General features: G+C 34.7%; 1 protein-coding gene across 1 annotated transcript; it reads left to right on the plus strand.

The window, feature by feature from the left end:
• Window positions 1-836: 836 nt before the first annotated feature.
• LOC113507065 (zinc finger protein 354B-like) lies at window positions 837-6,948 on the plus strand (the record flags this gene model as incomplete). Its single annotated transcript, XM_026889917.1, has 8 exons — window positions 837-1,429; window positions 2,105-2,212; window positions 2,994-3,216; window positions 3,932-4,108; window positions 4,574-4,743; window positions 5,123-5,208; window positions 5,433-5,555; window positions 6,802-6,948. Coding segments are annotated over exons 1-8 (1,190 nt in total), but the record flags the coding sequence as incomplete, so codon positions are not given.
• Between the last annotated feature and the right edge of the window lie 6,570 nt (window positions 6,949-13,518).

The raw sequence follows: 13,518 nt of genomic DNA on the forward strand, positions 1-13,518 counted from the left end.
GCCTAGCTGTGGGAAATAAAGAGAGAGAAAAAATAAATAAGGGGAAACGAATTAGCCTCTTTTTTTCAGAAATATGATTATATTTCAGAAAAAAAGAGGCTAATTAAAATGATTATTTTAGAGCAAATATTGTATCTGCTCAACCTCACAACGTTGAATCCCCCGTTCGATTTAAATGGAGACGAATAAGAAATCATCATACCAACCAACTTAAATTTTACAAAGACAATAACAATCAGAAACATTAACCAATATATACCAAACCAAAAAATCCTGTCCCATATCGTCAGAAACATTTCCACGTACCCTCTCATGTGTGTTCACCATTTTATATACGTACCTAGCAACATTGACACCTCCATAGGAAATTGTTAGTCGCGCCGACTCTGTTAGTCCACACTTCCGCAGTTCCGATGAGGTATTTAGGGCAAAGGGATCCGTGTGCCACTTGCCTAGGATGTAATATGCACTAAAATTATGAACATTCCCATGGGTATTCGTGGCAAACGATACATGTAGCTTTTGAGCCACTTGGAGTACGGAAATTCATGGAGAATTTATGGTGACTCGTGTGCGAGTTCAATCCTTGCATGGAAGTTTATCTTCCTATCCATTGTGTCTAGTAAAGTTACAAAAAAATCCTGAATAAGTATTGTTTTAAGAAATGTTATACAGTCCCACTGTATAACATTTCTTTCAACACTTGGGAATCTGAATGAGGTTAAGCAAGATCAGGCCAGTATCAGGCTTTTGACTTTTCCTTCTGAGACTGCCTAAGTAATGACAATTACAATTTATTGCTATAAAAAATACAGTAAGCCTGTATTTTTGGATATAGGTCGAAAGATAATGATTGTATTTTGGTATTAATTTCCCACAAAGCAATCAAATTGAATCTGCAAAATTCTGTTTAACAATCGGTTTTAAATATAGCTCTTTATTTTAGAACGTCAACTCAATGCTTCAAAGCAAACATTTCTGAAAGTATCAACTGTCAGTGAAATGTAAACTAACCAAAAAAAAGTATTGTTTTGAACATTAAAGTTGAAAGAAAATAAATTCTAAACCTCGCGGGGTAAAGTTCTTCTTCGTTTGTCGTGTGAAATCACAGATAATCTTGGAAACTTCTTATTTCGTCCGTCTTATCTAATGACATTTGAAAAGAGAATCTATTTGCAATTTGCAATACACCAATTGTTTTCTACAGTTTATCTTACGAAATTAATTATTTCTAATGGTTATTAAGTGTAGAAATAAGTGAATAAATATAAAAATGGATGAGAAATGTGGTTCTAGTTTTAATAATATTAGTAAAAAACAGAAATCGGACTTTTCGAAACACTGTTGTTTTGGTTGTTTATGTGATAACAAAGAGGAAAATGTGCAAAAATATTCATTTCAAAGCGGTCCGCTAAGGGAAATATTTCAGGTAATATCTTTGCATTACTAAAGTAACTTTTACTTTTATCTAAATTGATTATTTGTTGAATCTTACACATATTTTTGGTAAAAAACTGAAAGACTGTGCAACCTATGTTGATATTATGATGTTTATTTTTGTGAAATAGGGATTCATACACAGACACTACAGAGTTAAAAAGTTTAATAATTTGCTCCTCAGCCAATCTGCTTCCAGGCTTACCGGGTGTAGCTAGATATGTCTTCTCCTTATATAGTAATCGTATATCACCTTTGCACTCTTTACAAATTATGAAATGAGTTTAATAATGGGCAATAATACTTTATTGGTAGGCCAGTTAATATTTCCGTTCTCTACTTGATCTTTCTTAAAACATCCTAAATTCTCTTAATAACCATAACCTTGAAGTTTCTGTTCAAATGTTGAAATATGGGAATAATAAGGGACAACATCCCTTTACTTGCATGCTTATCATTATTTCACAGTAACTTGGCTTACCTAAGCGCTTTCATAAAAAACCTACACTCTCATACCAGCCAATATTATTTTATTATGCATCCATGTTATCTTCTTGATGTGATATTCTTTGCACCATTAATACAAGTAGTTATACATATCATACAAACTCTAGTGAATACTTATACATATTATGTTTAAAACTAATTCTCTCTATTCACTTTTCAGATGGACTGCATTCTTCTATGTCACTTATGCAAGAAGATGGCGCAGCGCACAGAAATGTTCATACAAAATGTACAAAGTAATCATATCTTACTGGAAAACTTTGAAAGTGTAAGTCGAAAGCCAGGTCAAAAATGTTATTGTGTCTAAATATGTAAAATATCATAAGAAAGTAGTAAAATAATTTGTTTACAACACACATTTATTGAATAACTAGCTGCTGCCCGCAACTTCGTCCCCGTGGGTAGAAAATATAAGTTATGATTTATACCGGCCCTGTATTTTTCACATTTTCCATTGTATCTTCGCTCCTATTAGCTGCAGCGTGATGGTTTATAGCCTAAAGCTTTCCTTGATGAATGGTCTATTCAACACAAAAAATTTTTTTCATTTTGGACCAGTAGTTTCTGAGATTAGCGCGTTCAAACAAACAAACAAACTCTTCAGCTTTATATATTAGTATATATAGATTTATATGAAAAATCTGATTCTCTTCCCATTTCCCAATATTTAGTTTTGTTAGTACATACACAAAAAGAAACTGCCACTCTAAACAATCAAGTTTTATGCATTAGACACCTCAGACTCAAAACAATTATTTATTATGGATCACTGGTTACTGATGGTGGGCTCCATTGTCCGCACATAGGCTCAAAATCACTAGTTGGCAATCAGTTGCTTTGGAAGGCTAGCCATCCCAACTCCCAGGAGCGGAGAAGTCTTCTGGGACTGGGATTTATGGATCATACCAATGCTGATCCTGTGCTGGGTTCAAACCAGCAACACAATGTGCATAGTGGGTTTGGTTTGGCGACCTATGAGCTATCTGTACCCTCAAAATTGCCAAACTATCATTTTTCACTGCAATTCATAATACAATTTACAATTTCAGGTTTTAGATGAAACACTAAGCACAGTACGTTCACAAACGCAGCCACTAGTCAATCTGTCCCAAATCACGTACTCCATAGAGATATCTGAGAATAGCCCAAGTTCTGATGAGGGGTTCTCAGTGGTGTACTCCTCGAATATACGGAAGCAGTTCCAGGTTAAAGTGGAGATGAAGGAAGAGGAATTGTTTGATGATCTAGAGGGAGAGTTTGTTGGGAATGATGGTAAGGAACATTTACCTATAAAGGAGTAAATGCTGTGATAATTTTGGTTGTATGTTATACCTTATGTATGTATGTACAGAGTCGACAAAGATAGAAAAATATGCAGTAGTATGCATTGAGTACTTATTATTATTAAACTCTGGTAAGGAGTGAGATTATGAAAATGGAAATCTTTATTTTATCAGTGTTAAATTGTTGTTGGATTTTTTGGTCACGAATTAAAGACTTGTAAAATATGGCAATCTAGCTAGAAAAAATTTTACTCTGACAAGTAGATTTCTTAAAAAATATTGGATAGATTCATTAAGATTACGAAGTGCATCAAAGGTGTTGAAAAGGGGTTAAGATATAAGTATACTGATAAGTGACGTCACACAAGATTTCAACTTACATTATCACATTTTTTTTAAGTGATATCTTTTCCGTTATTTTTCTGAAATATATCTGATGGATTAACTAGATTTTTATCAAAAACCCAATTAAATTTCACCTTAAGCCTTCCAAATTTTGAACCTGAAACAGAACAAAATGTTACTCTTATGTCGCGTAATCACGACAATAGGCCATAATACTAAATATAGAATTGTCACGGATAAATTTCGGTCCCAATATTATTTAGCAAGAATCCTAATCATCTTTCATAGAAACATTAAATAGTACTGTAATATTTTTGCAATACTGGTCGATATTTTAATAATAATTTTTCATTCCACAGAATTTTCAGAATCATGTGTTAAAGAAGAAGACGAATTTCCTTTAAAAGCTCTACTCAAAGAGGAACTGGAATTAGGTGATATTGACAGTTTGGACCTCATGACTCTTAGTGCTACACTCAAGAAAAATAAACTTAAGAAGAAACATAAAATCAAAGATGAAGATGCCGTTGCAAATGGTAAGTCTTTCATTTCAACACTTCTAAGTCTAGATACAGCTAGACTTATAATAAGTATTAGTATATATTTACATAATATAATTTTGTTTTTATATGAATTTTTCAAAAGTCACTTCAGCTGGGTCCACTTCAGATTCTGCTTATAATGCTTTTTAAAGAATACAAGCTGTCCCAGCAAGCTTTGTTTTACAGTACAAATGAGTTATTGAGTTCGAGGAAAAAAATAACAATGGGTGCATGAAAACTAGATGATTAGATAGATTCTCAGACCTACCCAATAGGCACACAAAAATTCATGGGAATCGGTCGAACCATTTCGGACGAGTTCAATTACGTACTCCGCGATAAGAGAATTTAAATATAATTAATTTTTCATTCACAACACACGGTTAATATCAATAACTGATTCCGATTGTCATGACAATATATATCATATTATATTTAAAATGTGTCATTTCTTTACAGGTGCACCAAAAGTAAAAATAGTATATTTAACAAAACAACAATGTCTGGACGAGCGGGCGCGATTAGCACAGGACCCTAAGTACTTAGGCTGTGCGTTTAGGTGTGAGAATTGTATCAAAGGGTTTAGTTTTAAAGGAATCTACGATAAGCATATGGAGAGGCATAGTGAGGTAAAATATTAACAATAGTAAAAAATCCCACACTGTGATTCGTTTGGTAGATGTAGTGAATATAAAAGCTTCCCAGTGTTTTGCCTAATATGCCATTTTCCTTTGGTATTCTTTTGATCAGCGCGTCGTATTTAGGCGAATCCGAATGGAATCCCAAATGTTACGTTTTACGAAATATCCGCCCTCCCCCCTATTGACACTCAAATTACAGACACAAAGAATCGAAAAAAGATGTGAAATCTTTCACTGCGACCGAAAATTTGATAAAACTTTTTTTTATATTTACTTTTTAGACGCATATTTTTATATCATCATCATTTTATCTCTTTCGTACGGATGCCGTTTTCATTGACTATGTGATATTTTTATATTGTTACAGTTCATGGGTGACCACGAATGTGATGTATGCAAGCAGAGAATGGATTCCGAAGAAAAACTTATGGGTCATATGAGATATCATTTAGTGTAAGTTTGTTTTTTTTAGTCAAACACCTAAATCAGTTTTTACGCCGTGCACAGTATGTTTTCTATCGGATGGCGAAGAGTTTCTTTGTTACTTGCACGAGCTAAGCTCAGGAACTACTGGTCAGATTTGATAAATGTTAAGTGTTAGATAGCCTATTTCTTAAGCGTCGGTCTCCTAACCTCAGTCTGTTTCAACCCCTACAACATATGTGTCCATGTTCCAGTCGCTACAAGTGTCCAGAGTGTGGTCTGGTCCGCAGTTGCCGCGGCACTATCCTAGACCACTACATGGTGCATCACTGTCAGGGGCTCAACCACAAATGTCCGCACTGTACTAAGACTTTCCCGTAAGTTCCATTCTTTTAACTAGTTTTAATAAGTAACTATGTCAGGACGATGAATAGCTGCCATTTAGTTCATTAACTAACTTAAAAAAGTACCTAGTATTTAGCCTAATAGTTTTTATTTTAATAGCATTTTCTTTATACATTTTTACGTTACCTATATATTGTCTAGATATTAAAACTTCATGTACGTTCCCTTACGCTCTCTTTCTTTCTATTACGCATTTTCCGAAACTGTTACAATCATATTCAAGTTCATCAAATAAATGTTATTTGGGATCAATCTATTTTTTTATAAATTTTGAATCAAAATCAAAATTCATTTATTCAAATTAGGCTACTAAGAAGCACTTTTTGAAGGTCAGATTACATTGGACAGCACCCAGTTTCGCCGAACCCTTCACCACTTTCTAACTGAATCTGTTGTCAAATAGATATTTGCGTAATAAAATTATTTTTTTAATCAAGTTCAATTCCTGAAACTCTTGAAAATACACGTGCTATGTGCAGTCCATTGATCAGTTCAAAAACGTTCATAATCCTCCACACAAACTTTGTTAACGGCGTCGTGTATAAATGACGTTTACAATACTCCATATACTTTGAATATTAATAACGACGTCCATTATGTATTTTTAATGGAAAGACAATGTGCTCCTGGGGTGTTTATTGCTTTCTTTTCTCGCATCAAAAGCGATGATGGGTGGACCAATCTGGCTGCTGTCCCTTGTAATTTGACTGTCAGAAAGTGCAAGTGTTAAAGTGTAGCCTAATTTGATATTTCTTTTTGGACTGTCCCAAAAAGTGTGGCCCGTCATGGCAACTCCTTTAAGCCAGAATCTACATGAAACCAACGAAACCAGCGAAACATCGGTGTGTCCCAGAGGAGACAATTAACTGCCTTGGAACTCACTCCCCTGCATGGAAGCGGGATTGTGTTTTTGTGGAATTATTTTTATATGTGGAATTTTATCGTTTAAGAACCTCCATTATATTATCTAACGCCGTATATCGCCGTATTTGACGATCTCCGTGGTCGAGTGGCGTACGCATCGGTCTCAAGGTGTCGCTAGCTCTGAGGTCCCAGGTTCGATCCCCGGTCGAGTCAATGTAAAAATTGTCATTTCTACATTGTCTCGGGTCTGGGTGTTTGTGGTACCTTCGTTGTACCTGAATTCCGTAGCACAAGTGCATTAGCAACTTACTTTGGGTTCAGAACAATGTATGTGATATATATCCCCGCCTCCAGGCGGCGCGGCTCGCTCCGGCGCCACGTGTCGGCGGCGCACGGGGCGGGCGGGGCGGGGGAGGCGGGCGGGGCGCGCGCGCGCGTGCTGTGCGCGCACTGCCACAAGCGCTACGCCAGCAGCGACGTGCTGCGACAACACATGCTGCTGTACGTAATTATTTAATCATTTTTGTACACACAAAAAATAGAAGAAAAACACAACATTACAAAATAGGATGTACAAGGTTTATTTCTTAAGAAATCTCTACCAGCAGACCCGCGGTAGGAGAAGTGGCTGAATTGGCAATCAACTGTGTGCAATATAATAAAATCATTATGTGTATGGCATACCATCACACTTTGCTTAATAGGAGCAGAACAATAATCCAATAATGTTACAAGAACCTTGAAATGATGCGTGCACGCTGAAACTATAGACCAATTAAAAAAGTCCTAACTTTATATCACTTTGCTTAATAGGAGCAGAACAATAATCCAATAATGTTACAAGAACCTTGAAATGATGCGTGCACGCTGAAACTATAGACCAATTAAAAAAGTCCTAACTTTATATCTTCATAATTAATCACCTGGATAACGTTGCGCTTAACAACTAGTTTTATAAACAACTAGCTGTTGCCCGCGACTTCGTCCGCGTGGTTAGAAGATATTATAAGTTATGATTTATACTTGTCCACATTTTCCATTGTTGTGCTCCTATTAGTCGCAGCGTGATGGTTTATAGCCTAAAGCCTTCCTCGATGAATGGTCTATTCAACACAAAAATATTTTTTTAATTTGAACTAGTAGTTCCTGAGATTAGCGCGTTCAAACAAACAAACTCTTCAGCTTTATATATTAGTATATAGATTAATGTATTAACAAAAATAATTCAACTACAATCTCCTCAGTCCCTTTTAGGTACAAACCACTCCTGAGATTAGGATATAATTTGATAAGCGGAATAGTTTTACCGACATCGCCAAAATTAACACGAAATCGAATTAGAAGACTAATTACATATAAATTACTTCTTTTCAGTAACTCCATGAAAAATAGATTATATGTAAAAGTTTATATGTATGGATGTTTGTTGATCTTAAAGAAAAAAAAGAACTTGTAGACGAACCTTGGTACACAGATAGTTTAAAACCAGGATTCACACATAGGATAGTTTTTATCCCCATTTTATATTGACATTTGTAGCGGGCGGACCCGCGGGCAACAACTTATATCACGTAAAAACAGCCTAAACTCAAATATAAGTACCTCTTTAAATAATAGTTTGCCTCAAGTTTAGATAATCTACTTTAACTAATCAGTAAGTTACATAGTTTGAGTGGGCCCTTGTCTACGTGCCTGAGGTTAAGTTACGCTATTGCGGTCAAGAGCTGGATGAGTGACTGTTTGCTAATCGTCCCTTACCCTGTGACTATAAGAAAATAGGAAAAACGATTCAATCAGTCTGCAGGAAACTGTATAATATGTGTATATTTTTCTTTACGTAGTTTCTGTTTTAATCTCATCGTGAGAATAAAAATTATTTCTGACAAAAGAGTATTCACCTCTACTTAAATGCGTTACCGATACGTTGGATAGTAAGAAATATGATAAATTGGCTGGGCATGTACCTTTTGTACTGGGGTCTACTCAATTGATTTATCAAATGAAGTTATTTGTAAAGTCCTCGAAGATTATAAAAGTATTTATTGTAAAGTCCTTTTATTCTATCATTTTACAGAATTTGATACATTTCTAAGTGACTGGGTTTTTATCTACTTAGTCGAGTAAATGAAGGAAATATCACATGGTCAACGCCATGTTGGCCACAAAAGTGAAACCACACGGATGAAAGAGACAAAAGAAAAAATATATTGCTACTAGCTTAACATCCGCGGCTTCGCCCGCGTCGATGTCGGTTATATCGCGTTTCCAAGAGAACTCTTCAAAAGTCCGGGATAAAAACTATCCTATGTTCTATCTCAAGATCAACTCTATCTCTGTATCAAATTTCATAAAAATCAGTTCAGTAGTTTAGACGTGAAAGCGTAACAAACAGACAGACAGACAGAGTTACATTCGCATTTATAATATTAGTAGGGAAGTAGGGATGTTTAGGTAACAGTATCAAGGACGTCACTAAACTATTGTGACATACTTGATCCATAAGTTTATACCTCAACTATTGTTAGCACTTTTATACAGAATAGATTACTTGCAGACTACATCTCGTTTATAAACTTTGAACTACAATATTTAACTAAACGTTGCTTGGATATAATGGTTTTATTAATTAATAACTTATATTGGTATTACAAGAGCCTAAACCTGTAGATAGAATTTACGAAGAGAATTAATTGGATTTCTTGTTGACGCATCTAGAGATTAACTTGTTTGACAGAATATCCGAACATTTCAGAATTTCTCTATTAACTCTATTGATTTTATCAATCAGGGTATCTATGGATACGCTATAACGGTTGTGTATCTATTTTATTACTAGCGTTGTCCCATGGTTTTACTCGCGTCTTTTGAAACACGGAGTTACATTATAAGCCGTGTTAAAAGCTTCATCTTCATCATCACCATCAGCCCATACTCGCCCACTGCTGGACATAGGCCTCCCCAATTGCACCCCATCGAGATCTATTTTCATTTGCTCGCAGCTCTGACAGCTTTTAAAAGCTTAAAATGAATATTTCCATTAAGTCAAGCCACAAAAGCGTAATTAACACAAACTCTTATTTAATACTAGCTGTTGCCCGCGACTTCGTCCCCGTGGGTAGAAGATATAAGTTATGATTTATACCTGCCCTGTTTTTTTTCACATTTCCATTTTATCTTAGCTCCTATTAGTCCCAGCGTGATGGTTTATAGCCTAAAGCCTTCCTCGATGAATGGTCTATTCAACACAAAAAGATTTTTTCAATTTGGACCAGTAGTTCCTGAGATTAGCGCGTTCAAACAAACAACAAACAAACAAACTCTTCAGCTTTATATATTAGTATAGATATAGATTTGATATAAAAAATTGGGATACTCTTATGACGTACTCATATCGTTCATAGCACATTAAATGGAGGAAAATGATGTATGAAATTCCAATGTATTGAGGAAACACAATTTAGGCGAATTAAATATACGCGGACTTTGTAAAATATTTAATATTGAGTTGATAACAGTTTGATTGAGTTACATTGACGTTCTTTGTTATCTAAACATTCAATGACGGTTGAGTGTTATAGGAGTCTTATGATAGTAATTGTAGTTCTTGTCAGACTAAACTAAGGCAAGGTTAAAAGATTTAGTGAAGACTGCAGTATTATGCGAATCTGTCTAGTCTGTGGATCACCACGGGGCCTTCTCTCAGACTTATCCTTGTTTGGCTAGGTATAAGTATGAGGTCGTAGTGATGGCTTAGCAAATCAATAACGAAATGAAGATAATGTAGATACTTCGTTAATAATTCTCGAGAAAACGTGGATACGTAAACGAAATCAGAGGGCCTGAAACCAGCTGTTAAAGTACCACTTCGGTTTAGCAATAGGGATGATGCACCCAGTCCTAAAAATCTGTCAGTCTGTCAGATAGACATTAAAAAATATAATGTTTTAGCTTTTATTTATACAATAAGGACAAAGACGCTGCACACAAAAAACTGCTTTAAAATTAAGGAGAACGGCTGGTGACGTAACGATATCCCTAAAATATTTACACAGAAGTGACGTCACACTTAAGTTCCATTCTTTGGAATTGATCTCTTTATGTTTGCGGGGAAAATAATAAACGCGTACCCATTGTTATTCATTAATATTCAAGACTTACATTGAACGAAAGTATTGACATCATCTCTATCGTCAGAGATGCAAATACGACGGCTCGACTCTACAATAGGACTTAGTTTTTTGAAAGACATAAACAATTAGCAAAAACTTAGCGAGAAGAAACAGCGCAGCAAACCTCCTGAGTACCAATACTTACTGGTATTATCAATGGTCGCTCGTTCATTTTCTGTGATGTAGATTCCTTAGCACGAGAGAGATTACTTCTTTATCAAGTGGTATCGAGGAATAGTGCGGTGGTATGCGTTTTACGAAAGGAAGAAGAATATTCTGGTGGCTTAGTAGAGTTAATAGGTAGGTAAGAAATTATCCGGTGTCTGTTCGTTTTAGTAGAGGCGAAAAAGTCCTTGTTCATCAGTCCTTCTTTTTATCCAGTTCTTGGTAATAAGTTTCTTTGAAATTGCTATTCAGCCCTCTTCCTCTCTCCTAACTCTTGCGTGCCCGAAATTGTCCATATTGTATCTTTAGCTCGTTTTTACCATCCTTGTACTTGTATAAAAAACGAGTGCAACGAGTGCAATATATCAAGACATATGAGAGATTAATTAATTGGTATTGAGTATTGATGATTGGTTGTCAATTGTCATGGTTTCCTCGGTAGGTTAGCTAAAGAACATGACCACGTAACTTTAAAAGGAAGTGACTTAACTATTTGTCTGACAACAGTTTTTATGTCAAGACATAATTAGTCTTTTGTTACAACTTTACCTTATGTGATTTCGTGACTTGTTAAATGTAGTCTTAATAATTATAACATTGGAGCCGAGACCGTGTTTGTTAACATACGCGAGCAAGGTAATTCGGATTTTTTTTTTGTCTGCCAATCTATATCTATATACTAATATATAAAGCTAAAGAGTTTGTTTGTTTGAACGTGCTAATCTCAGGAACTACTGGTCCAAATTGAAAAAATATTTTTGTGTTGAATAGACCATTCGTCAAGGAAGGCTTTAGGCGATAAACCATCACGGTGCGACTAGTAGGAGCGAAGATACAATGGAAAATGTGAAAAGACAGGGCAGATATAAATCATAACTTTATCTTCTAACCACGCCGACGAAGTCGCGGGCAACAGCTAGTGACTTATAAAAGTCTAGTTCTTAAATTGCTTTGAGTATTGAGATATCGTTTACTGAATAATAAATAGAAGAATTGACGCAAAAACTTTTGTTTCTTTGTGCAATTCGGGGTAATTTGACGAAAGTCGACTACATCATAGCCTGGCAAAGTAGACAGATGGAATTTCATGGTTTATGTTTTATTTATTTTACCAAAGGAACTCGTTATGAATAGAGCACCTATTCAACGACCGCCAGTGTCAAGTTTAGCTTAACTTGTGATCGTTCAAACTTATGTATTTTAGCCATGAGCTAAAATGATACCCTAATTCACTAAATAAAATAAAGAGACAAGGCTCATTTCTGCAAGTAGAGGTTAGTATTTATTTTCACAAATTCACAATGAAATTGTTATTAAATACATGTTAACCCAGACTCGAAGTCAGGCGTTGCTAGTATTTCTAATTGCTTGATTTACATATCACTTATTTGCATTAGAAACGGTTATATTTAATTAGTAGGTTAAAGAATAATAGTGAATGTTTATATTGTATTCTGTGGAACGTTTTAGAAATGTACGTTACAGATAAATGGTAATACAATATGTATATTTCCCTAAGACGTGTATCAATATAAATAAATATACATAAATTGCTTTTGTTCAAAAACGAGTATCGACTTTTTTCTCTTATATTTTGTATGGTCAAGAGATAACGTAATATTGTGTCAAAGTTTTATTAAAGAATAAATATGATAAGTAAAATGAATTTTAAATTACTGTCTCACATATCTCTAACAGCTTTTAAAATGATCTTAAGTCTGAATTAGTCTCTACTGATGAATGTATTTTAGAATTTAGCTATAACACCAAAATAAAATACATTCTAATTTCTGTTTTATATTCATAATATTAACTTGCTAAAAGATAGTTTTAGTATTAACTTAAATAAAAAACCAATGCATATTCAAACTGTGGACACTACGAATGATTTGTTAACAAAAAATATGCATAATATTATGTATCGATGACGCAATAAAGTCGCTTCTACCATATTAATCGGATCATATGTTTTCAAGGTTATAAAACATGAGTTTTAAAATGTATACTCTGTTATCGTGTTATACGTTTTAAAATGTAAAAGTTTTAAATGGTGTTTTATGTCCTTTTTTCTAGTTTCATGTATAGGGAAGATGTTTTCGGACCGGGTCTGGGTTTACAATGGCAGGCATACAGTCTAGCGCGACCAGACTCGAGCCAGTGTTGGCCCGACCAGCGCCAATGTCACTCGTATGACTGAAACTGAAGTTCAAAGTGAAGTTATAAATGAATATTATTACATACAGTTGGGAATAAAACGTGAGTGACTTAATTTTATTATTGTAACATTTATTGCTGTGTTTTTAAAGTTTAAATTTGTTATTTTTTTGTTGGTATTGGTGTAACACGTGGTTGTTGGCCACGTTGGTTTAGTTTTCAAGTTCATTGATGCGTTTCTTATGTTTTATTGTGTTCCGTTGTTAACAATGCAATGGATGTTTACGTGTGGCCAAAGGGCCAATGTTTGGTGTAAGAATGTGAGAGAACCTTGTTGTGATTTTACTTTCTTTATAAATTATTATTTTAATTTATTTAAGTTGTTATATTTTAATTGTTTTACTTAACATGATGAGTTTAATAATTGATTCTTAGTTTTGAACTATGGTTATTTTGGAATGGAAACAAATTTTACGACATCTGATAACGGTGAAAGTAATTGATACAAGCAGGAACTCAACAGTGAATAGCGAAATTAAAGTGTTTACTTTTAACTACTGTGTCAGAGTTCCTTTCATTAAAA

This window comes from Trichoplusia ni, unplaced genomic scaffold (assembly GCF_003590095.1).
Source record: "Trichoplusia ni isolate ovarian cell line Hi5 unplaced genomic scaffold, tn1 tig00000514, whole genome shotgun sequence".
Classification (NCBI taxonomy): Eukaryota; Metazoa; Arthropoda; class Insecta; order Lepidoptera; family Noctuidae; genus Trichoplusia; species Trichoplusia ni.